Source organism: Pseudopipra pipra, chromosome 4 (genome assembly GCF_036250125.1).
Source record: "Pseudopipra pipra isolate bDixPip1 chromosome 4, bDixPip1.hap1, whole genome shotgun sequence".
Lineage (NCBI taxonomy): Eukaryota > Metazoa > Chordata > Aves > Passeriformes > Pipridae > Pseudopipra > Pseudopipra pipra.
In genome coordinates, this window is record NC_087552.1 from 30,659,354 (window position 1) to 30,684,117 (window position 24,764).

Consider the following 24,764-nt stretch of genomic DNA (forward strand, 5'->3'; position numbering starts at 1 on the left):
GAGGATGAGTGAACGCTCTGGCTCCCGGTACCTTCTAGCTGGGACCAGCACCATCCTAAAGGCTAGTGTCGGCGTGGGTGCTTGCGCAGGACCCTATGGGGTCCGTGCGGGGATGCTGGGTATGTGGGTGGCTGCATCCCCCCGGGGGCTGATACCCACTCGCTAACCCTGAGACGGTGCAGGTCTGCGTGAGCGCTGCTGGGAGGGGTGGTGACGGTGGCGAGGATGTCGCTGGGAGTCGCGGGTGCCCCTGCGGGGCGCGGGCGCTCTTTGTGCGAGGCGAGGACGCGCGGGGGCCGCGGAGCCGCCGCGCCGCTCCCGCCCGGGCCGCTGCCCACGCCGTGCCCCGAGGGCGGGCCGGGGGCGGAGCGGGGCGGGGCGGCCCCGGCCCACGCGGGGACCCGCTCGCCACTCGCCCGGCGGCGGCGGCCGCGCGGGCGCAGCGCGGAGCCGAGCGCGGCCGCGGGAGGCTGGTGAGCGAGGAGCTGCTGCCGGGGCAGGCACCGGGCCTCCGCCTCCCGGGACAAAGACGGGCTGGGAGGGGTCCCGGCGCCGCCGCTCGGGGCCGGGGCGGCGGGGCTGTGCCGGTGCCCACCGAGCATGCGGGCGGGGAGCGGGGGGCAGGGGGCTGCAGCCGGCCCGGGGCGCGCTCCGGTCTCGACCGGCACCGCCAGGAGCCCCTGGAGGGGCCCTGCCCGATAAACTTTCCTCGGTCCCGGTGGACGTCAGGCGCCCCGGAGGAACTGTCTGGCAGACAGAGCTGCTTGGGCTGGGGGTTCGGGGCTTTTTTTGCGCCGAAGCATCGTCGTGCCGCAGCCTGGCATCCCTCTGTCCTAGAGAACAGGTAGCCGCTATATCGGGTGCTTGCCGGTGTCCCGAGAGGCGCGGGGGCTCCGGGGATGCCTCAGACCCAGGTCCCGGCTTTCGGCTTGCCCGGAGGCAGCCCCAAGTCCTGGCTTTCGATCCCCTTCTCCCGGCAGATCCCGAGGGCTTTCCCCACGGGGCGCCGCGTGGCTTGGTGCGGCTGGGTCGCGGGTGCGGAGCCGGCACGAGGACACCGGGCCGCCTGCCCGGGGTGTGGGCAGCGAGAAATGACGGCTGGTCGAGCGGCAGAGAGGGAAACCCCGGGTTTTAAGTTCGCAGCGCCGAATATTAAATCAGAAGTGAAGAGTTTTTCGTGGCTCCGGTGCTGCTTCCCTCCCTTTGATTTTTCTTTTTTTCTATCTCATCAGGACACTTGTTCAACTTTGGGTGATGCCGGACACTCAGTGCTCGATCTAAAAGGATGCAAAGAATAGAATATTTTTAAAAAGATGTTTTCCCTGCAAATATTGTTAATCTCGTTGAAAGTGTTGGAATATGCTTGAGAGTGATTTGCTGTTCTTTGATTTATTCAGACTCTGTGAAGTCCATGGAAAAAGCTGTCTAAAACAGTCTCTTCCCTAAAAAGAGAGACATACTGCAATCTGACTTGTGAATCCTACTGATATTCGTCTTTTTTCAGCTTTTTCAAGAAACAGATCCTAATTTATTGGCCTGCCAGACAGAAGGAGTCTGCAGAGACTAATGCTTTACCTGATCAAAGACACCCTTCTTAAAGGTGGCATTTGAATTCAGGTGATGCATGTGGGTCAGTGGCTCTCCCCCCCTTTCTCTTTGTCCCACCTAGGCTCTTATTAGTTGTCTTTCTTTATGCCATACAGTGCAGTGGCTGTTGAAGAGGCTGGCCAGGGCATCTCTGAGCCCAGAGGCAAGAGTTTTTACTGAAGTGCAAGCTGGTTTAGGGGTGCATGCAACTGCAAAGGTGTCCATAGCTCTGCTGGGGTTCCAGTATGCCTGTGTGGAGGAAGTGCTGAAGGATCAGGCTGGTAAATTTTGCTCATGTGCCTTTGGGATTGGGGTACAGAAGTGCTTGTTCACTTGTAGGTCCTTGAGGAAGGAGCCTTGGTTTGCCTGGGGGTCAGCTGGCCAGGAGATGATGACCTAAAGTTGGTTAGGTGAGTAAGGACTCTGTGGAGCCACGTGGGGGCACGTTGTGTGCCCTGACATCCATAGCAGCTGTCTGCAATTTTTTCTCATCAAGTTGCATTCTCTGATCTTCTCTTCCCTAATCCATTGAGCTTTGTGGGAGTCCTCCTCTGAAGTATCTCCAAAGTTGTTAGTTCCAGGTAGCTATTGGCTGAGTGCAATCAGACCTGGCCAGAAGGGGAGGGGGGGGGGCAGAGGAATGCAGGAAGGAATGTCTTGTTCCTGGGGCATTTCCTCCTGGGGAAGGAAGATGGGAAGGAATCCTTGTCTGTAAGTAATCCAAGAGCAAAACGTTTCTCCCCTTGAAGACAATGAATCATTTCAGCAAGCTGACACTGTTATTTGTGGCTCTTGGCAAACCAGATAAGAGCTTTCTGCCAGACACTTGCTCAAATCAGTGCCAGCCCCAGCCCCGCTGATTGCCTTTCTCTGTTGCACTGGGTGGGAGAGAAGCCTTTGTGTACCATGGCAGTAACCACAGTGGCGCTTTTGGGTGAAGGAAGGTTGTTGCCGGGTCCCCTTGGTTACACAGTTGCTGATGCTGGTCCTCTAGGCCTTTTTATTTTCCAGAGAGGATGCCACTTTGGAGAAGGAATTTTTCCTGCCTTGCTCTGCTTGTGTGGCTGTGAACAGCTATTTCCAAGACTCCTTTTCTTTACCCTTGATCTAAACCTTGCATGAGGCTGGTTATACATGCTCATTAAACAGGGAATTAAATCACATAGGAATGCTGCTTGCTTGATGTCTTCTCCATTACAGAGCTATGCTTAGAAGTTGAGGCTTTTTAAGTGATTGTGTGGGCTTTAGCTGAGCTGTGAAAAAAGTCTTGTAAACAATACACCTTTGTGATGAAGGCAGAGTAAGATTAATTATCACCTGTCCTATTAAAAATCTTCCCACTTGGGACTATAATCAAACTGATCAAACAGTGTTGTGCTTTTCCAGATAACCAGGTGAACTTTGAGTGGCTCGGGAGCAAATGCAAAATGAGCAGCAGAGGACAGTGCAGAAGACGCAGTGGGCTCTCAGTCTGACCCACGAGGATTTGAAGATGTCTGCGTGCAGTGACTTTGTGGAACACGTTTGGAAGCCAGGCTCCTGCAAGAACTGCTTCAACCCAAAGAGTTCCCATCTGCTGCAAACAACCCCAGACACGGGAGCTTGTGGCGTGCTCCCGAATGGAGTTAGGACCAAGCCTGAGAGCCTCGCGTTTGACGATGACGGTGTAAATACTTCCCCTTTCTCAAAGCCAACAATTGCTGTGAAGCCAACGATGATAAACTCGGATGTTTCTGACGCGTGGGCGGATGTGAATATGAATGCAGATCTGTCACAGGTAATGATTAATCCAGTCAAAGCATGACTTCCCGTTACTTACCTTTTCTCAGGAGTGCTAGGAATAGCTGTTAAAATCGTTTCCTTCTCTTTGTTTTTCCTTCTGGTCTTGACTCAGGTTTTTAAGCCGTATATTGCCTTCTCAAAGTATCTTTGGATGAAGCTGAATGAGCTTTTGCTCTCAAGTCATGCGCAAAGGTGCTTAAAATTACATTGTTTCTTTAGGAATTTCCGGATTTTAAATGAGGATGCGGGTTAAAGTTATTTTCCTGGGAAGATTTACGGAAAAGATGTCTCGCCTGGTTGCAGTCAGTGCTACCTGGATCCATGGTCTTTGTGGGTGAGGAAGGAAGTGCCCCACCTTCCTACTCCTTGGGCTCCCAACCTTTGCCAGAGCAGTAATGCCCTCTGGGTGTAGCACTGCTCCCTGCTTGCAGACTGGCAAGCCCTGTGGTTTGAGTTGCAATCAAGATGGGTGGTGCACTCCTCGCCCTGACCAGCTGATACCAGCACTGCCCCAGCCATGCAGAGTGAAGCATGGTCTGCTGTCCCTCTGCCTGTGGCATAGGTGTACTCCTATCTGCTCTTGCCCCAGAGGAGAGTCAGGGCTCACCGGCTCTTTCCTTAGCCTCCTGTTGCTATTCCTTTCTTCTGTTTTAGGGGTAAAGGGCACAAGAGTGCAAGCTGCCATCATCAATGGGGTTTGATCTGTACATGCAGATTTGGCCTCAGGCTGAGTTTTGTGCTGTGGGAGCAGGTTTGGCCATCCTGGAATGGGGGTCGCTTCATAGGCATGTGTTACTCTGCCTCTCCTGCTTCTCCCTTGGCAATCAGGATAGATCTCCCTCTGATGAAGAGATTTCAGATACCCTGCCTGCTCCTCACTCCCTACTGCTGAGCATAGCCAAGGATAACCTGTGATAATCTGTGTCTGTGTTCCAGAGTCACACACTCTGGAGCAGTGTGAAGTGAAATGAAAATAAGCAGAGAGAGGTGCAAATACTCCTTCCCTCTCTGAATCTTTAATTGCACGGTGATTCACAGACAGGATGACAGGTTGGACACATTTCTGGCAGCAAACCCACGGAAAGAGAAAGAAGAATGCCTTATTCCACTGCATTGCCATTGTTAGAAATGCAAGGATTGCAAATGGTCCAGGAAATATGACAAGTGTAATTTTAGTAGGAAATGTTTGTGGAAGTTATTGGTGGGATGAGCACAGCAAAATGGATGGTGAATGCCAGAGGACTGTTCAGTGGAGGTGGACTTCAGTTTTTGCAGTTTTAGTTTTGTGTTGGTTTCTTTATTTTATTTCTCTTTCATTTTGCATATGCACATCCTGACAGTGCACTTGTCTCTTTGATCTGTGCAGGTCAGCTGGGGCGTGGTTTCTGGCAAGCAGCTCCTTCTGAAATCAGGAGATGCAGAGCGGATCTGCCTTGACAATTTTGGCAACGGTGGTGTGAGAAAGCCCTTCCTTCACAACCTGCCCAGTGACTGCTTGTCTTGCTGTCCTCCTAGCTACTCCATGGTGGGTCTGCGCAGCCTGGAAAGTCGAGTGGAGAGAAATGTTTCCATCCACAGCCTGGTACTTGTGGGTGAGGTGGGCAAGCAGGAGGACAGAGCCAAAGACAAGTTTGCCCTGCCTCATCGGGCCCCCTGCCCTAATCCATCTGCACTGGGGGACAGAAGCACCACTAATTCCAGCAGAAACCCTTCTTCCCAAGCCAGAGAAGGAGCCGTGCTCCTTTCAGAGGGTGACTGTGGTCGCATCTCCTCTGGCTTTGAAAGCGAAGGGGGCGAGTACTGTTCAATCACAAACTGCCACAGAGAGCACCCCGTCTCATGGGAGTCGTGTTGCACAGAGGGGAAGGCTGCACGCTGCGAGGAGAGTCACACTCCCTGCGGATGGAAGCAGCGGGATGCTCCCGAGATTCCTAGGCCAAGTGGTCGGGCAGTCAAGTTCAGCGAAGAGGAGCGCAGAGCTGTGAATGTGGCCTTCTGTATCACAAAAGACCATGGTGATCCTCTCCCCTATGCCCTGTGTTCAGAGAGGAAAAAGCTGTCTCTCCACGCTGAGCCTGCCGCCCTCCCTGAGAGCACAGGGAGCAGCAGGGCAACTGCCTTTGCTTTGTCCCGGGAGGATGAGGGCTCGCCTCTCCCTGTGGAGCCCTCTGTCACTGGAGGTCCTCAGACTGAGGGTTCGGGCACCCCTCAACAGGCTCTGGTGGAGCCGCAGCGCCCTCGCCTCACCGAGCCAGCCTGCGGTGATCCAATCTATGCCGAGAGCACCAAGAGGAGGAAGGCACAGCTGAAGGCTGTCAGTGGGCAGGCAAAAGCAGAGAAGCTGGCCCACGGCACTGTGAAGGAGCAAGCTGATGGGTCATGGAGGGATGGTGGCTGGGCTTTGGGGGGTGAGAAGGAATATCAGGACTCCACTGGCCAGGTGGCAGCAAAGATAACTGTAATGACAGCGCACACTGAGGATGATCACAAGACAATATTCCTCAGCAGCCCCGACTCAGCAGTAGGAGTTCAGTGGCCGTGTATCAGCCCCACTTCCCACCCCGATTTTGGGACGTCATCACCTGCCATTGAGCCTGGACAGATTTTTCAAGCATCTGGAAGTGAAAACAGTCCAAGATTTCATCTGGGAGCTCCTGCCAAGACCTCACTTAGTGACAGTCCAGCCATTCCCCCAAAGATGTCCAAAAACAGCCAGCCAGGAAGTGGGGGGAACTGTGTGCTGCCAGTGAGCTCCCATGTGGCAAGGTTTGGTGATGACAACAGCCACGATGGGGCTGGTGTTCAGCTGCTGCCGAGGAGCTGCACTGGTACAGGTGCCTTTGGGGCATCCCCTTCTCCGTGCACTCATGTGAATGGGGTCTCTGTGGAAGAGTCCAGTAGAGGCCTGGCAGGCTCATCCTGTGACAGGAGGCAGAAATACTACACCCCAACATGGACCAAGCAGTGCCGAATAGAGGAGGAGGAGGAGCAGGAAGAGGAGCAGGAGCTCTTAACTCACCCATGGGCAGTAGGAGCTGAGAATGGAAAAGCTGGTACCGACCTTGTGGATGATGGCCTGATGCTGGACAGCCAGGCTGGGATCACCAAATCATCTTCTTTCTCCTTTGATTTCCCTAAAGACAAGAGTAATAGTATGGAGTTTGCACCACCGCCGCCGCCGCCAAAAAAGCAGTCCAGGTACAGCCCCCGTGAGTGTGCATGTGGTGGTCTTATTAACCATTTGCAATTGGGGTGTTTGCTGCAGGGGTTCATTGACTAGGAGGTGCTTCCTGTTCTTTTTTTCTTCCCTTTCTGTTTGAAGATGGGCTTTCAGGAGCATGGGAGGTGACTGCACAGCTGAAAAGCTATATATCTTTTTACTCTGAAGAGCTGTCTGATCTTTCAAAGTCTTGGTTTGAATGTCATGTGCACTTGTAAAAGCCCTTCAGGGCTGCAAGGTATGGCCTTGAGTCCCAATATTCAAGTGAAAATAAGATATGTGCCTGGGCGGGCTGGTGTTTCCCAGGTCAGCTTCATTCTGTCTTGGCGCAGCTCCCTCATGTCAAATAGGATAGAAAATGTGGTGTTGCAGTCTCCTTTTGTAGGTGGAACTGGGCAACTTATCTTAATGCTAATAACCAGGGCCTCCAAAAGCCACATTTTTAGTTCGGCTCTAATGTCTTTTTGCTTTTGATGTGAACTCTGGAACCTGCAATTTCACAAAGAGGGCTCCTTGCCTGCAAGCAGGTAATTGGAGCTTGCCCAACATGGACTTATTCTGTGTGGGAGCCACCTGTCTTCAGGCAGCCTTCTGCTCACCACTCTCCTGGAAGTCAGGTTTGCCGGCAGGGCAACAGCAGGCCCCAGAAAACAAATGTGAATGAGGGAGTTCTGTCCATCTGGGAAGGAACTAGCTTTGCTAAGCAATTAAAAAAACCCAAAAAAACCAAAAAACCAGGCTTATAATACTTTGTGTGCATTCAGTATCTGCAGCTGTGTGTATCACAAAAAAAAAAGGGAGAAAAAAAAGATGTAATGGGGGAAGAAAATTTTATTTGCTGTCCATGAATTAGGTTGTCTGAGCATACTGGAGAGGGATACTTTCACCTTCTGCAGATATCCTGTATTTGCTTTATTGTGTGTGTCAATTTTGTTACCTGAAATTGTGCATTGCACAATGGATTTGACTCTGGCTTCTTGATTTAAAAGTCAGGAGAAGAAGGGATGGGTGTTTGGAGAGCTTACTCTTGGGGTCTATTGTCATGCTTCTGTGTAGATATCATAATCTCCAGGTTGAGACTGTGAATTTTCCATGTGTTTTGGGGTTGGCTAGCCCAGGGAACTAGTGTTTTAAATTGACTAATGGGTGGACAAGTGAGTTTTCTTAAGGAAAGGGAAGAGATGAACAAATGGCTTTAGTTCTTAATGCTGGGCTTCCTGCTATGGTGCTGCATGCTGGCTGGAGTCAGAGGAAAGGAAAGGTCTGCAAGCAAGTGAGCACACAGATGCCACTTGGTGTCTCCTAGCAGCCTGTGTTGTATTTGCCACATGAGGTGTTGTTGAGCCCCAGTGGAGAAGATAAGATGCTGTTGAGCAGTGATCATTTAAGATGCTGTTGAGCAGTGATCACCGAGTTGCCTTCTGAAAGTCCTCTAGAACCTGATTCCTTTCCCTGCAGAGCAGACAGAGGTGACCGTGCAGGCCAGAAGGGTGCAGGCACTCAAATAGCAGTATCTTCCACTCGCTGTGCTGGGAGCTCCTGCTTATGGAGGAGCAATCATGTAGAGCCCTTTGTCTGTACTGGGGGCAGGGATGCTTCCCTGGCAGTGCTTGGAATCTCCTTTCTGCCTTCACGAGTGCTGGGAGGAGGCAGGGGGCTCCTTGCTGTGTCAGGGTGTCTCCTTGGCTGGGTAACTTGGACCAGCTTTGCTCCAAGCCAGGAGCATGCCCTGCTGTTACCCTCCTTGTGGTGTTATGACAATCCATCCTGAGGGGCGTGGAGCATTTTCTGCTCCTTGGAGAGGCTATTTCCTGCTCCTGGTGTGATCAGGCTGTGCCAATTGTAACAGTTGCTTTTGAGTCATCCTGAAAGCATCTGTATGCTAGAAAGCCTGTGTGAAAGCAGGCAGGGAGACTGAGGTTGGGGAACATGTGACATCTGTGACTAGGATCTCTGGCAGAGCCAAAAATGCTGGCAGAGTCAAAAACCCTGCCAGGTGGTTGAGGTAGGTGCTGGTTATCCCCTGTGGCTGTAGGGCATGTTGTGCTACAGGTATTTGCTGCCTAAGGGCCTTGATGCCTTTGGCTGAGCCGTGGGGCGCTTTACTTACAAAAGCATATCCCTCCCTCTGGCTACCAAACCCCAGCTCAGCGGCTTCTCAGCCCTGAGGAGTGATCTGATCAGAGGCAGGTTTCGCAAGCTGGGCAAACCTGGATGGTTGCTTTGTTTGCTTGCTTCGAGTGTGCTCTTGTTTTCGTCTCCAGCGTGGGTTCTCTGAGCGTGTCAACGCAGGACCCAGGGCGGTGGGGGGGATAGCTGCCTGCACAGCTGGTAAAGTCACCATAGCAGGATTGTGTTACCTGGGGCAGTCCTTGCTTGCAACTTTGGGCTATGACATGGCTCTGACCTGGTGCTGGAGGAACATCTCCTCCCTTCCTTCCAGGTTGCAGCCAAATGCCTGAAGAAGGAGAGTCACAAAGGTGACTCCATACTCTCCTAGTGCTGGCCAATCTGTGGACAGGTGTTTGTCCCTAGTGGAAGAACCACTGGTCCTTCTGTTATGCTTCCGTAGTACCTCACAGAGACTGAGCGCCTCAGCATGAGATGTTCCCTGGTGACACAGCTGCAAAGATTTCTTTGGTGGATGGATAGAGCTGAAGCCAGCATAGATCTGGTTGTGGCACAGGCTTTGGGCTGGGGGCTTAGCAAATCAGGGTTCATCTCAGCTGCAGGAAGGGCGTGTAACCATCCTTTTTCGTTCTAGACCTCAAGCTGCAGCAAGATATTTGATTTCATGCTGGAAAATGGAGTCTGTCTGAATTTCCTATTTAAATTTAATTACTTACTTTAAAGAAAACTTGCATGTGTGTTTGAACTAGTTATAAAGCAGAGAAAGAAAAAACAAGTCTGTAGATTTTGTTTTGTTCATCTTGGCTCTAACAATTAATAGGGAAAAAAGTTTTTACAGGGTAAATTCCTGCCAGACACTGAGGAAACTCTGGTTTTGGAGGAAGCTGTCTCTGAGGATGGCAGAAGGAGCAATTTTAGAGGGGTTTAAAAGTTGGCACAGAAAAGGAAAATAATGAATTTATGCCTGTTTCATCCTGTATAAAGCTATTCTGGATCTCTTGCAACTGTTTCTTCATACAATCGTCTTGTATGAAAGATTATAGATATTTAATGTTTGCTTCCTCTGAAACACAATGGCAAATGAGTTTTAATTACAAGAGGGAAGAGATTGGAAAGGGAAGGTGGTGGCTGGTCCTCTTCCAAAAGCTGGGAAGGTAGTTGGCTAAGGAAAGGGCTCACTAGGGAAACTAGGATCCCCAGGACGTGTATGTTCAATGAAGATTTAAAGGTTCTTTGGTGTGAAATGCTCTAGCGTGGCCTTCAGTTTCTTGGCACAAGGAATGAATCTTTGCTGAAATTTATGCCTCTCTTATGCAGAAGATCAGGCTAAATGATTATTGTAGTTTCTTCTAGCCTGAAAAACCTTGATGGTTAATTTATTTCATGTGCCTCTTAAAGAAAGAAAACGGTGATGCTGCTTTGCATCTCGAGCTGTTGCCTCTTGAACTGTTTTCATCATAATTAACACCACCTTCAAAAGGCAGTGCTGCAGAGCGCTTCTGAAATTTGCTGAATGCACTTGCTTGAGGTAACAAAGGTGTGTAGCACAGCACTTCCCAACACCTGTCATTGCTGAAAGCAGCCAGGACAAAAGAGCTTGCGGTGTGCCAAGATTGCATGTTACAGTGCTGCTGCCATTGCTTATTGCCAGAGGGAACAGAACACAAGAATGTTACAGTGTTGGGAATTGGATCACCAGGAGAAGAGACAGGTGTTGGGAACTGGATCACCAGGAATAGAGCCAGGTTTGCTCCTCACTGAGGAGGCAGTGCTAGCTGGTGGGACTGTGCTGTGTGTTCCTTGCCAGCAATCAGTCTATGACAGAGCAGCACTGTACCCGAGGCAGAGTATTCCTCTTTTCTTGCCATTCCTGAGGCACCTGTTTCTCTTTGAAGCTCAGTGTCAGAGTGTAGCCCAGTGACAAAAGCATACTGGCATCATGGAGCCGCTGTGGCAATTACAAATGCAGCTGGAAGTTGCAAGGGTCCCAAATTTTGATCCTTTTCTCTGTGATGACGGATGATAGCAGGTACTTACTGTTTGACCTAGGACAAGCCAGATTTATTATTATTAATGTAACAAATTATAATAAATAAATAAGAAACTCTGGATGGCAGCGATTTAAGTACACAATTAATAATTACATAAGTAAATAAAAATAAGAAGGGAGAGTATGGCTCAAGCAGGAGAGAGAATTATGCTCCAGGACAGAGAGGGGATACACCTTTTGGATTCCCCTGGTGGTTTTTGTCTGAAACTAATCAGGAATTTCTCATGCTGCTTCTGCCAGTGAATCGTCTTTAAAAGGTTGTGATTTATCAGCCAATCTTTTAGGAGAGTTTGTTTCTTTTAAAATGAAAATTGTTCACTCTTCTGTGTGTTTCCTGTCTCACTACTTAAAAAAGTGCAGAGTTGGAAATTGAAATGAGATTTGTTATCTTCACCACATCAGAGTATGCAGTGATTTAAATTTTGACCCATCTACCATCTTAATTCTGCACCCCGTCTGAAATTTCCTATGCATCTCCAGGCTCCAAATCCTAGTTTCGACTTAACCTGCTCTACATAAAACTCCTTTGGTACAGGGAGAAGTGGTGTACCCCTCTAAACAGAGCTAGGAGTGTTTCGAAATCCTGTCTTTCCCTTACCTCAGTTTTGGTTTCTCCACGTTTGCCAGCTGGTAGCAGAAGGATAAGTACAAATCTAAGCTTCAAATGTTATAAGCTCCTGTATGCTGGGTTTTAATTTCCCTCTGCTTCCAGGGAAAGATGCTGGAAGAAACAGCAATGGAGAGAGGAGGAAGATATAATTATTCATATTTCATGATAGACAAGCACATGGTACAATGGTGCTTCCTCTTGTGTAATAATTATGCCCGGCCATATGTTATGTTTGATGCTGTAATGCAGTCTGGCTTTTCTCTCTTCTGTGCATTAGTTCCATTATTTTATTCTGGGAGGGAATGTCGTCTTGACATTATCACCAAACATCTCCTGGACTGCAGATTGGTTTGTGGTGATTTGTGCGTGTTCTCTGCTCTCCTCTCTCTGTTACACTGTCACATGATTTATAAAGCTCAGCATCTCTGTTATCTGTGCAAATCCTGTTGTCTGTGCTGAGAAGGGGTGACTCCTGCCAGCACAGAAAGGCTGGGAGACTCCTGTGATGGGATTGCAGAGCCAGCACTCCTTGTGATCAGGTCTCTGCTTCGAGAGAGACATACCTCGCGGCATCTTCCAATGCCGCCAACAGGCTGCATGTGTGATGGCTGCTGGAAAGGAGCAAGCGGGAGCCTTGCAGCTGTTATGCCTGAGTGGCCTTCTCCCACTCTCAAAACCTCCTGCCCCTTCCACTTGTGGAAGGCAACCAGATCTGCATGTCAAATCTCAGGCAGGAAATTCAAGCTGAAGGTATGTCTAGAGTCCAGAGGTTCCTGGAGCAATATCCCAAGGCATGTGTGTCTGCCATGGTTAGGGCAGCCATGCTTTGGTGCCCATCTCCACTCTGAGAAGTGCAAGGCATGCAGCTGGTGATGCTGGAGTCCTGCAGCAACATCAGGTGGGACCCCGATTTGTGAAGAAATGTGAGATTTAACACATGGCTACTGCTTGAATGTGAGTTGTGGGAAAGACAAAGCATGCCCTAGCCAGAGATGCAATGGGGGACATGGGAAATGAGCCGGATCCCTTTTTAATACTATAGAACTCCAGACTCTGGGGTTTAGGGTTTTTTGGTTTGGTTTGGTTTTTTACAAGATCGCTCTTTTCAATCTTGACTTGTTTTAGGCAGGACTGTGGAAAGTCAGCTGGATGAAATTGTTTATGATGGGAAAACTGGGGAGTAGTGAACAGGAAAAGTTGCCTGAATATGCCAGTGTGTTGCATGGAGGGTGTTGAGTAATTGAAGTGTATTTAAAGCCACCAGAATAATTTGGAGAGATGGAAATCTGTGAAATCGTTTGTTTTGAGGTTATTAGATTGGGAAGGCTGACTCTTGTGACCTGTTCTTTATGCACAGAAGCATGAAGAAGGCTCTGGTGCTGCTCTTGAAGTTGCTGAGCAGGCATTTCTGAAACGGATATAAATTAACCACTGTTACATCTTTCTGAAGGGGAGTGTAGCCCACAGATGTTTGCAAGGCAGTGACAGGGGTGGAGGGGATGGAAATTCTAATGTTTTCTTCAGATTTAACATGGGTTGATACTCTTTATTTCCAATATCTTTTGGTAAAAAGGGCACGATGGAGAACAGACACTCTGACCTTGCACTCACATGTGGTGGAAGGAACACTAGCAAAGCAGGGGAAGTTCAGGTTAGCTGTAAATCAGGATCTCACAGGCTGCCACAGTGATGAGCTGATCAGCTCTTGGGTTGGAATTTTACTGAAATGGGAGAGTTTGACCCTAGCAAGTGTTTTCAGTAATTCTTTGGTATAGTGGGCAGTGTTTTGATCTGTGAAGGCTGCAGCCTGGGCTTCAAGCAGCTCCTAGGAAAAGAGGGAGATGTAAAGCAGAGGTATTTCCAGGAGGTATTAGCTGGCCAGGCTGTAACATCTGAAACAAGAGCAGGATGTCGTTTAAGCGGCAAACAATTTCTATTTCGGTGCGCCTATTCAGGAACTGCATTTTACATAAGTCACGGCGGTACGGAGAGGAAACAGGGCTTGCTGTGCGACTGATTTCACCGCAACATTGAGCTCAGCAAAGGCAGCAGCCAGCACGGGTCTGGCAGACGCTGCGTTGCACCCAGGTTGCTTGGAGGAATAGGTGTGGCTGTGCGCGGTGGACCTTGGTCCGCGCCGAGCAAAGTCCCATCTCTCTCTGAGTGCGGGAATGGTAAGGCAGCTCTGTGAATTTGTGTTTAGTGATGGGAAAGGAGCAGAAATGCACCAACTTTTCTGCGGGTCTGGGGGGAGGATTGTGTTAGAAAACATCTGTGCAGATCAAGACCAGCTCTCTTGTAAAATCTTCTTCTCTTATGGATTCAAATGCGTCTTTGATTCTTGCCAGGTCAGACAGTGCACCCGCATGGGTGTGCGCCCTTGTGTTTTTTCCACCCAAATTACTAAAATTAAATGTGTGAGGAAATTATAGGAGAAACTTATAACGTTATAGTAAAAGAAAAAAAAAGTATTTAAGTGCAGTTGGTTGCTTTCAACAGCATTAGTTGTAACAGACCTAAAATCCTCAACCTTTCTCTTTCTCTCTCCTTCCCTCTCGTTTTTTAAACTGTGTCTTATGTGATACATTGTGAAGTTTTGTAAATCATCCCCAAGAGGCTTGCCGTGGTAAATCACTGGTGCAAGACCAGTGTCTCTGCTGGGGTTATACCTGAAGTGGTTTTTAGAGCCTTATTTTCATCAGCCTCTGAGTATTTTTAGACCAAGGCTGCTCAGGCAAATGAGGAAGTCTGGCAGAAGTTTCTTCCGGGCTTCTCATACACTCTGCTCTCCATGTGGTGGTGTGGACACGAGAGTAAGTGCTTTGTCTGGATTGGGAACAAAACATTTCTCAATCTTTAAATGAAAATCTCTCATAGCATCTGCTGTGCTTGGGGGTTTTGGACGAGGAGGGATCCCATGCATGTGAACAGGGTGCCACAAGAAAGTCGTTGTGTATGTCTTTTGTTTGTCTTTCTCAGCAGCTATTCAGCCGTCTGATTAGGAAAGGCGGGATACCTTCCAGCAAGATAGCTGGTGGAAATCCTTTTACTTCTGTCCCAGTCTGCCACTAACCCCTTTATGTTCTTAATCAATGTGTTGAATTTTATCAGCGGATTGGCAGTTTTACTTAAAAAATGTGTACCGATAACCTTTGTTTGCTGGCTGACAGAGTCTGAACAGTACCAAAGCTAGGAGTGTTTATGGTCTGCTCTGCTGCCTATTTCAACAGTTTCTGTTGTTTATCAATGCAGAAAAAATGAACAAAATGCAGGGGAAATGGTTTTATCTTAGCAAAAAGTCCTGCTTGCCTGAACTTATCACTTAAACTATGACCTGGCAGGTTATAAGCCCAGTTTATGCTTGGCTTATTTAATTTTTTTAAGGTGGAAGCTGCATGGAAAACTGTAGGTCTTACATTAAAAACTGCATGGTAGGTTCTGATTTTGGCAGAATCATGTTTTCTGCAGAGTTGCTGCTTCTTTTGTTAAGGTGCCAGTTATTACTGTGATGCACTGTTTGAGACGACAGCAGCCAGGGATGGATGACTCTTCTACTTGTCCCTCCGTCACGAAGGAATTGGGCTCAGACACCCAGCTTCGACCTGCCTTCTGTAAAACGGGAGGAGTGATGCTACTCCCTTCTCATGAGAACTTTATTGAAGGCAAACACTAGTGGCTCCCCACTTCCCAGTGGCAGTGGCCAAAATGCGATGTGTTCAAGGACCACACACGTGCTAGGCAAAGGAGGTGCAAGCTGGGGCTGAATGCTCTTGGCTTATTGGCTTCCCTTTTCTGGTCAAGCGCAGCCAGTTTGTTCTAGGAGGCTGGCATGGGGACTGTAAGCCTATAACCTGCCCAGAGTCAGTGGGATACAATTCCCCAGGTGCTGGAGGAAGAAGAAAAATGCACAGGAATGAGGTGCTCTGGCATGTTAAAAAGCTGCACAGTGTGTGGATAGGCAGAGGCCAAGCTAACACTGCTCTCAGCTTGAGTCTCCATGCACAAGTGCATGCAGGGTATCTTTTGCCATCTTTCTCCTGACTGTTCTCTTTTGCTCTCTCTAGGCACACTCTGAAAATGAACCCAAGTAACACTGAGTTGGAGAGGGTCAGCAACAGCTCTGCTGAGAGCCTCAGCCCACCTTTCCAGAGCGTCCACGTCAGCTTCACAGCTGGCTCCAGCGACAGCCTTGACTCCGACACACAGACCGGGAGTGATGGGAGTAAGTGACCACTGGGTATGGGAGAGGTAGCTTTGTACCTGAGGCCCACTGCTAGGGCAGCATCCTCAGAGCGGGGATCATGAGGGTCTGATCCCCTAGTTCCCGCGACAACCCTTCATCTTTCACCTTGTAGCTTTCCTCTTGTCTGGATAAAACCTCCATCTGAAAGTGATTGTCCTTATCCTTCTTATGCTTCATACATTTCACAAGATCACAAGTAGTACTGACATAGAAAGTCCTCCACAGCTTTGAGGAGTACCAGAAGGAGTCTTGTACTAGAGGTGATCTCTCCCGCTCATTGTGTTCCCAGTTATTTCTTGAAGGGGAAAAAATCTGCCTGCACTCGTTTAACTGAGATTAAAAAATACTTACTATGAAGTCACTTTTTTCATCAGTGCATAATTTAGACATGCACTAACATGTTCAGCAGCTCAGAAAGTATTTCCTTAGCAAAAGCAACCTTCGTGTAGTGGAAGTTCTGTCTTTCCAAGAGCAACAATGTGCAGCAATAAAATTAAGAGCCAGAGCTCTGGAAACTCCATTTTTCCGCTGCTAACTTGGAGTCTCAGAGTAAAACCATGCCAGGAAATTGTACAGGGGTAAGAAAAACTCACATGTGTTGGATCTTTACTTGCTGGGCACAGAAGCATTTTGCTGTCAAAAATGATGGGGACAAGAGGATTTTTCTGCCTCCGCTAACAGAAGCAACTGTTTAAACCCATCATGGGAAAGATGAGTTTTTAAATTAATACTCAAATGCAATTTTTTTGCTGATGCAAGCATGAAGCTATGCAGTCAATCACTGAGGTGAGCTCAAATTAATTGGCTATGTTGTCAGATGTTAAAATATGAAGTGGAGGGGATCTTTTAAGCCCTTGCCATGCAGAAGGACTCTATGCTGAAGGTGCAGAGCAGTGTTAGGAATGTTGTGAAAGGGTTTAATTCATTACTCTCTGCTTGGGGCAGAGCCCAGCAGCACATAAAAAAAAAAGTTAAGGGCAGTTTGGCATCTGTGGGCTTGGCATGTGGACTGGTTGCGAAAGATTCCAGTGCTGATGTTTGTTCCCTAAAACTCTTGCAAGTAAATCTTGTCTCATGAAACAGGGATTCAGCTGCATGTCCTGGCAGAGATGCCTCTGTTGAGCTGCTCTGGGCTGCTTGCTGAAGAATTTTTCTTGGCTGCATGCTCTGTCAAAGCCCCTTGAATAGAAGTGGAAAGAGGTGCCATGCTGAATGATCCCTGCCTGCGGCTTTTTACAGTGTTTTAATGGAGGGAATCTTTCCTGTGGACCTGTTACGGTGTGATGCAGATGTCTGGGTTTTTATTAAAGCTTGAGGCGTGCATCTCAACTGTTGGGCCACATGCTTCTCAGCTGAAACTGGAGAGCAGTCGCTTGCTGGGCAGCTGGGTTTGCAATGTAGGCAGACATCTGGGGCAAGGGTCCAACAGGAGTCAGAGTTCAGCATCCAAGAACTGGGGCAAAAGAGATGTGCTGATTCACATTTCCTACAGAGCTGTTTCTGAGCGTATTGTCAGAAATGGGGGGCTGAAACTGCCTTGCATGGGAAACTCATCTTCTACAGAAGCCAAAATCAGTGCTGCTCATTCCTGAGATATCTCTCAATGATGTTGCTGTGATGGGGTGCATTACAGGAGATGCCTTGGCAGTGCCATACAGGCACCCTTGGCAGTGGAGGGGAAAAATGAAAACTGACATTGTGCTACCAAACTCTGGTGAGGAGGGACAGGGCCAGATCATGCCAGCATCCACTCTGGTAGCGGAGAACTAGGGGACATGCCCTCACCTCATGTGGTCTCAGGTGGTGAGCAGCTAACAGGGATTCCTGCTGTGACCCAGCTGGTATGGCTTTGACCCTGCAAGTGACACCCCAGAACAGGCTGTAAACTCAGGAATCTGAGCCCCTGCACTTGGAGGTTGTGCGTGATTGTTGGTGAGTCACTTGGGTTGTGAGGGAGACAAGTGCCTGCTTCAGACTGACGTGAAACTACCCCAGGGCGTTCCTGTGGAGCAGCCAGAAAGTCACTGTGGGGAAGTGCCTCCTGGCAGCTGAATCCTTACCAGCAGCTTTGTGAGGAGGAAGGATGGTTTTTTACCACTCTACAGCTTTAGAAGTTGGATTTAAAGAAAGAAATCTGCTAAGCTTGCTTGGAGCTAAACCCCATCATGCACCTTTCAAGGTCTACACTTGCATGCAAGTTGTTAGGAGAGCTCAAGTTTATCAATAGTCCCACTTGTTATTGAAGCGGCATAGAAAAAGTCTCTTAAATTATTGTATCTCTTCTTTTAATTTCCCCTCCACTCCTCATGTATTCTGTCTCCATGAACTGAAATTACTGCTCTTTATTTCTATGTCAAATCACTTTTTTTCCCTTTTTTTAATGTTCCACTTTTTCCGTGGCATGTAATTGTATTACCTGTCTCCAGTCTGGCCCAGGCAGGAAAGTAGCTGCTGCTGCTGCTCGAAATGAGCCGACCATCCCAACCCAATCCATGTGCAGATGGCATGTGGAACTGCTTGGGGTTTATTGTTATGTAGTGGGGCCAGCCTGCACTCTGAGCAAGGAGGTCTGGCAATAAGCTGGGAGACAGGCAGGGGCGGAGGCCAGATTTTTGCAGGAGGGTGGAAATTGCCAAAATCCCACACCTTGCTCAGTGACCCTTACCCTGTGTGAAGCAGGGAGAAAGGTTCAATATACTTCTTGGGCTGCCCTGGAACAGCCAGAGGGCTGGAGCTGTGTAGCATGAGTCACTCTGTCCTTATCATGCCGTGCTGCTGAAGCACTGGGTGGCAGCTCCCAGGTGAAACAGGCTGTGTTTAAAAGGTTGTCCTTGTGTAGAGTGCTTCATTCCTACCTCCCTGTGGATGACATCACAGCTTAAATATTTACCCTCTACTACCTTTTTACTACTGTATATGCAGTTCATAGGGGAGTGGTTTCGGGGGTGGGTAAGTGCATTTCTAGATGGCTGGTTGCAGCCTGCTTTGCAAACCTGCTGTATTAAGCTGGATTAAATCCCTAACCCCTTCAGTGAAACTTTGCAGTTGTGAATAGTTGAGGACTGGGCACTGGGTTCAGATGTAACCTGGCTTGCTGCTGTGTTTCCAGCCAGGGCCCTGGGGATGTCAGGGATATGGAGAAGGACCTGTGCTTCCTGCCTGCAAGAGCCGCTCATGGCGTCTTCTTGTGTGTTGCTGTCTCCTAGGGCATTCGTCTGAGCTGAACCACTCGCCCCCTCCAGCTGAGAACCAAGTGTTTCCCCCTGTCCCTTTCCTTCCTGTCTCCAGTGAGGATGGTCCCTCCTCTGCCCCCAGCTGCCCGCCCCCTCTGCCCCAGAAGAAGACAGTGATCAGAACGGTGTCCTCTCCAGATGGCTTTTTTGGGGGACAGGCATCTTCAGGCAAAGCAGCCGGTGCTGCCAGCCCCAGGCTGAATGTCAGCCACTCCGAGAGCAATGTCTGCCTCCGAGAAGAGCCTCCCTTCATCCACCCAGCCAGCCTGGGGGGCCGCCCTGGCGCCTTCTCCTCCTCCGAGTCCCTGGAGAAAGGCTCCAAAGGAAACAGCTATTGGGGCTCAACCAGTGGTAAGAGCACAGGGGCTTGTGTCCCCAGCAGAAACCTCCAGTCCCTTTCCTCCTCGCAGCTCAGTGTGTCCAGCCAGGTGTCATCGGCCTCCAGCCTCCACAACCTCCTGAGCAACATCGACAGCAAGGAGGGAGTGTACACCAAGCTGGGGGCCCTGTACGCTGAGTCCTTGCGCCGCCTGGTTGCCAAATGTGAGGATTGCTTCATGCGGGAGCAGAAGAACGAGCTGCACTTCAGTGAGAACAACTGGTCACTCTTCAAGCTGACGTGCAACAAGCCCTGTTGTGATTCAGGGGATGCAATATATTACTGTGCCACTTGTTCCAAGGACCCTTCTACTACCTACGCTGTGAAGGTAAGTGCACACCCAGGAGGTATCCAGGCTTACCTCCATCGTCTGGTCTGGGAGGATAAGGCAGAGAGCTGCAGGGTCCAAGGCTGAATGGAAGTCCATAGTAGCTGAGCTGGGACTGAACCTTCAAGCTTATTTTTCCCCCTTTTTGGTGTATGGATTTGAGTGAAAGAGTGAGAAGCAGACTTTGCAGTACACCTTTGAAAAGCACCACTGGCACACAATGGCCTGTTTTCTCTGCTTGTATTTCTCACAGGTGAAGTTTGGCAAGCAAAACCACTTCCAAAATTGCCACTTTTCCCCTACCACTGGCAAAGGTTAATTTGGAAAAGTAGGTTTCATTGTAACAAATGCCAGTCAGATGCTTATTGCTAAAAGGGCCTGAAACCCAACCAGTTTCTCTCTAAAAATATCTTTGTGCAAATACTCTGTTCTAAACTCCAAGGCATTTGCCTCTGATGACACAAGCTGATGAAAGGCTGTTCAAAAGACAGCATTTTTGCTTCTGCCTGCCTTTTAAGTGGAAGGTCTGACCCAGAAACCATGTGAGTGCTTATATGATCCTGAAACTGCAGGCGATGAGATATTGCAGATGCCAATTAAACAATGCAGGGCTGACCCAGACATGCTGTTTAAGGTCAGGTCTGAAATATTTTCCTGTAACTCTAAGGAATACATGTTTGAAATGGAAACTTGAGGTGCAATAGTTCAGCTCTTTGAAACCGGGATAAATTAGCTTATCCAACCTGTTCCATGGACATCCTGCAGATTTTTTTTATTCTTGATCCATGTTACTACTTGAATACAGAAATTTTAATTTCCATTCTGACTCAACACTAGGGACATCTCATTGCTGCTTATTCTTCAGCTTGTTTTCAAAACCTATAGTAATTCCCCAAAAAGCAGTCGGAGATGGATTAAGGAAGGAAAAAAAAAAAAAATCTCTGCTGAATTGTTTCCATCATTATGAACCCTAAGGGGATGTTTTAGTTAAGTGACAGCTTTAAAGCTGTCACCCCAACAGGGGGGCTGTAGGTAACCAGAGTGGAGTTAGATGAGATCTTGTACCAAAACCCCTAGTCCAGCACTCCAAGCTGCAGCTTTTCTTGTATGTTATACCTAAATCCATTGCAACTTTCCTCCTGAAGCCTCAGAACTGCATAGTGAACTGTTGTGTGCCTTTTCAATCTGTGGTTCCTGTGGCACGTGCATACCTCTGCTTTTGCCTGCCACGTTAGGTGGAGTTCAGTGGCTCAGCTCTATGGCTGTAGTGCGTGAGTTCTTGCCAAGGCAGAAACAGCACATTTCAAACTCTTTGCAGGACTGCCCTTGTGTCCCTGCCTGTGATGTAGGCTTACTCTGTGCCCTTGGTACACTGCAGAGCATCTTAACAAAGCCAAAACCACTCCAACAAGGCCATACTCTGTGCCAGCATAGTGATGTTTTGTTTGTGTTTAGCCATGTGCAGGGATACAGTTCCTGCAATATTCCCGAGTGCCACCATCCTTTTGGTGGCCAAAATAGGGAATGAATGATTGTGAAACATTGCAACTGGATGATTCCTAGCTGCCCCTCCTGGCTTCTGGTATAGATTTTTTGACAAGAAAGAGATCACAGACCTAGGACAAAATCAGACTTGGAGAGTTCAAAATGGGCAGAGGATCCCAAGCCAAGGAGCCTGCTGAGGAGCAGGAGCCAGAGTCTGAGCTGTGCAAAGGCAGACATGGCTATGTATAAAATGATTTGAAGAAGCCAGGGTTATGTGAAATGGCTTTAGAGGAATTAAGCCAAGATATGCTCCATGCCTTGGCTTCTTTCTCCACTTAGAGATGCATGACTGAGCCAGCCCCAGGCTCCTACTTGGAACTTTCAGCATGGAGGATGGCTCTGGTGCAGCCAAAGTCACGAAGAATGGCTGGATGGGGAAGATCTCCCTGTATTCGTTTGGCTTCAGTTATTCTTCCAGAGACTCCTCTCTTGCCAGGAGTTTCTTCCCTTTTCCTATGCCTTACACGTCTTTCCTTTGCGGAGAGGAACAAGCAGGTTTGTTCGCCAGAGGGCTGGAAGGTCTGCTCTGCATTTGGGGATCCTCTGCATCCTCCTGGGTCCCGCTTCGTTAATCTGCAGTTTGCCTAGCTCTCCGAAGCTTGTCTTTCCACAAAATAAGCATGCAGCCACGGCAGGGTATTTTTGTTTAGAAAAGAGAGGACAATAGGGATTTGAAATGCCTGGTCTTCACAGTATTGTCTCATCTGAGTGAATTACCTGCAAATGCCTAGATTCAAACCCTTGCTAGAGGAGAACAAAAGCAGCCCCCATTTATCCAGCTCCACTCTATTCTTGTGCATATTTTAACTCGGAGGCAAAATTGATTTCTCCTCCAATTTTGCACGCACGCTGTGACTGGCAGTGGCATGCTCCGGGGTTTGAAACCTTTTATGCTGAGTTTCAGCCTGTTGCTGATTCCTGTGGATGAGATATAAATACATCACTAAATAAAGGGGGAAAAATAGTGTATAATAGAAATGCCAGAAGGTCGCATAAGCTAATGGATACTCCTCTAATAAACCTGGGTTTGAGTTTGTTTAGTCTCTAATGCAGTTGTAAAGCTAAAATACAGAACAAAACGAAAATAGAAGTCATGTGGGTTTAAAAAAATCTAGATTATAAAATGCTTTTTTCCCCTAGAGTTTGCTGCACTCTCACTTATTTCTAGGCCTGTTGTTAGCACCCATTTTCTCTTTGGTGGTTTTTTTTTCCCTGTGTTGATGAGTGCAGCTTGTTGCTGGTTTCCCTTAGCTGTTGATCATGGGGTTGAGAATAGTTGTTGACACAAGGAAGTGGAATGGTTGAGGAGGATGTGAAAGTGGCTCCAGGGCTTAGGACCAGGGAAGAATTAGATGGGAAGAAAGTGCTGGAGGTCTCTGTCCACCCCTCACTCCAAACAGCACTATGCTCGTAGACACGTCACGTTGCACGGGGCCTTATCCAGGCAAGTGTTTACCATCTCCAGAGATGGAGGTGGCACGTTTCTGCCATAGGCTTTGCTTTTCTCTCTGCAGTGTGTCTTCTGGGTTGCAGTAGTTTATCTCAATGACATCCATGATGTGAAAGCTGTGTTGCTTCTATTGGCAATGAAATAAAATCTTCAGAAGTTATTCACGGGAGGGCTACCATCCTCCTTTCCTGTAATTACTGGGCACTACCTGGCAAAGGAAGCAGGCTCAGAAATGTGACACAGACATCTGGTTGCTAACATTGGGGTGTTGCAGGACGAGAACAATCTTCAAGCCAGGAGATAGTTTAAAGTACTTAAGGGACTGATGTGCATTTTGCTTCTCCCGTTGTCTTAGCATCTGCAAATCACAGTGTAGGAACCCACCTCTCAGCTTCCAGTCTCTGCCCTGTCTCTGTCACTGGTTGATGAGACTTTTCCTTTGGTCTCTCCTCACAGATTTGTAAAACCCAAGAGTCAAAGGTGGCTGCTTCGTACTGCAGCCCTGCTGTGCCAGTCCACTTCAACATCCAGCAGGACTGTGGTCATTTCGTGGCCTCTGTCCCCTCCAGCATGTTGCTGGCCTCAGATGTGGGGAAAAGCATGCCTGGGGATGGCCTCTATCCGTCCCGCACTGCCAGTGAGCATGACTGTGTGGTGGTCATTACCCGCGAGGTGCCGAGCCAGACCACTGCCGACTTTGTGAGGGACTCAGTGATGTTGCACCAAGCCAAACCTGAGCTCTATGAACGTCGCGTTTGCTTCTTGCTCCTCCAGCTCTGCAATGGCCTGGAGCATCTCAAAGAGCATGGCATCATCCATCGTGACCTATGCCTGGAGAACCTCCTGCTTGTTCCCTGCAAGCCTCCCATGAGCTATGTAAAAGCCAAAGACGACAAACACTTACCCCGCCTCATCATCAGCAATTTTTTGAAAGCTAAACAGAAGACTGGAACTGGAGACTCCAAATTGAAGAAGAGTCAGGCCCGGCTGGCCCCAGAAATTGTATCAGCTTCTCAGTACAAGAAATTTGATGAGTTTCAGACTGGTATTCTCATCTACGAACTGCTGCACCAGCCCAACCCTTTTGAGGAGAAGGTGCACCTCAGGGAGCAGGAGTACAGCCCTGAGGACCTCCCTGCTCTACCCAGCTTGTCCATCTACTCCCGGGGACTCCAGCAGCTGGCCCACCTGCTACTGGAAGCAGACCCCATCAAGCGTGTGCGGATCACCGAGGCCAAGCGGATGCTGCAGTGTCTGCTTTGGGGACCCCGAAAAGACCTCATGGAGCAGCCCCTCAGCCATGAGGAAACCCTCCGCCAGGTGCTTCAGAACTGGGTGGACATGAAGCGTGCCCTGCTCATGATGAAGTTTGCAGAGAGGGCCGTGGACACAGAGAGGAGCATTGAACTGGAGGACTGGCTGTGCTGCCAGTACTTGGCATCTGCTGAGCCGGCCTCCCTCTTACACACATTAAAACTGCTGCAGCTGCTCTGACCTTGGATGTGTCTTGGAGGCAGCTGAGGGCTCCTGGTTGCCTTGCAGATAAAGGTACACAGCCCCTTTATATGTGAGAGGTTGGAATCTCAGCAGCAAATGCATGTTCACCTCCTGCCCTGCACTCCAGTCAGAGTGCACCAGACACGTTTAGTATCCTCAGCACTGTTAGTTTGCAAGCAGGCAAAACTGGGAACCTACCCCAATTTTGGGGCATTTTCTGTTTTGGGGTTTTCGTTGTTGTTGTTATTTGTTTTGGGGTTTTTTTCTGGTATGTTAAATGTGGACTAATAAACCCCTGCCTGCGTGTGTGCATGTTTCTAATGAGCTCAATATACTTGAGTTGATTTCTGTGCCTATGGGACAGTCCTCTGATCCCCACCTCTCCCAAAGCTTCAGAGCCCAGGAACACCACCGTGCTCCAGAGTGGGCAGCAGGGATGAATGGTTGACTCCTTCTCCTGGGGACCAAGGGCAGTTCACATAATGCTCCTTTGCAAGGGAGAACCAGGAGGGACTTTCAAATTCACATCTTTTATGGGTTTTGGCATCCATTCTGCTTCTCACTTTAAAAGCAAAAATTACTGCTTGTTTCTGTATATCAGTTGCATTTTTCACCGTGGGCAATTTAATATCAGGTGCCTGTTACCTTTGTTAGATACTAATACAGCGTGGCTTTCCTGTCTAGTGCAGTAGCCATGCAGAGTCTTGGAT

The 24,764-nt window shown here is 48.8% G+C and overlaps 1 protein-coding gene across 2 annotated transcripts; it reads left to right on the plus strand.

Annotated features, from left to right (window-relative positions):
- The first annotated feature begins 391 nt into the window (after window positions 1–391).
- On the plus strand, window positions 392–24,384 carry PRAG1 (PEAK1 related, kinase-activating pseudokinase 1). 2 transcript variants are annotated; one of them, XM_064652217.1, is made up of 6 exons: window positions 392–473; window positions 2,974–3,364; window positions 4,736–6,567; window positions 15,444–15,601; window positions 18,829–19,562; window positions 23,014–24,384. In XM_064652217.1, the coding sequence occupies exons 2-6, from the start codon at window positions 3,008–3,010 to the stop codon at window positions 24,049–24,051; spliced, it is 4,119 nt and encodes a 1,372-aa protein (XP_064508287.1). In that variant the 5' UTR covers window positions 392–473; window positions 2,974–3,007; the 3' UTR covers window positions 24,052–24,384. The 2 variants fall into 2 exon arrangements, with proteins under 2 accessions (XP_064508287.1, XP_064508286.1); XM_064652216.1 differs by lacking the exon at window positions 392–473 and adding an exon at window positions 668–1,997.
- The last annotated feature ends 380 nt before the right edge of the window (window positions 24,385–24,764 follow it).

Coding starts and splice junctions, on each gene's coding strand:
- PRAG1 (XM_064652217.1), top strand. CDS start 3,008: ATGCAAAATGAGCAGCAGAGGACAGTGCAGAAGACGCAGTGGGCTCTC. Junction 3,365..4,735: donor TGAATGCAGATCTGTCACAG/GTAATGATTAAT, acceptor TGATCTGTGCAG/GTCAGCTGGGGCGTGGTTTC. Junction 19,563..23,013: donor CTACTACCTACGCTGTGAAG/GTAAGTGCACAC, acceptor CTCTCCTCACAG/ATTTGTAAAACCCAAGAGTC.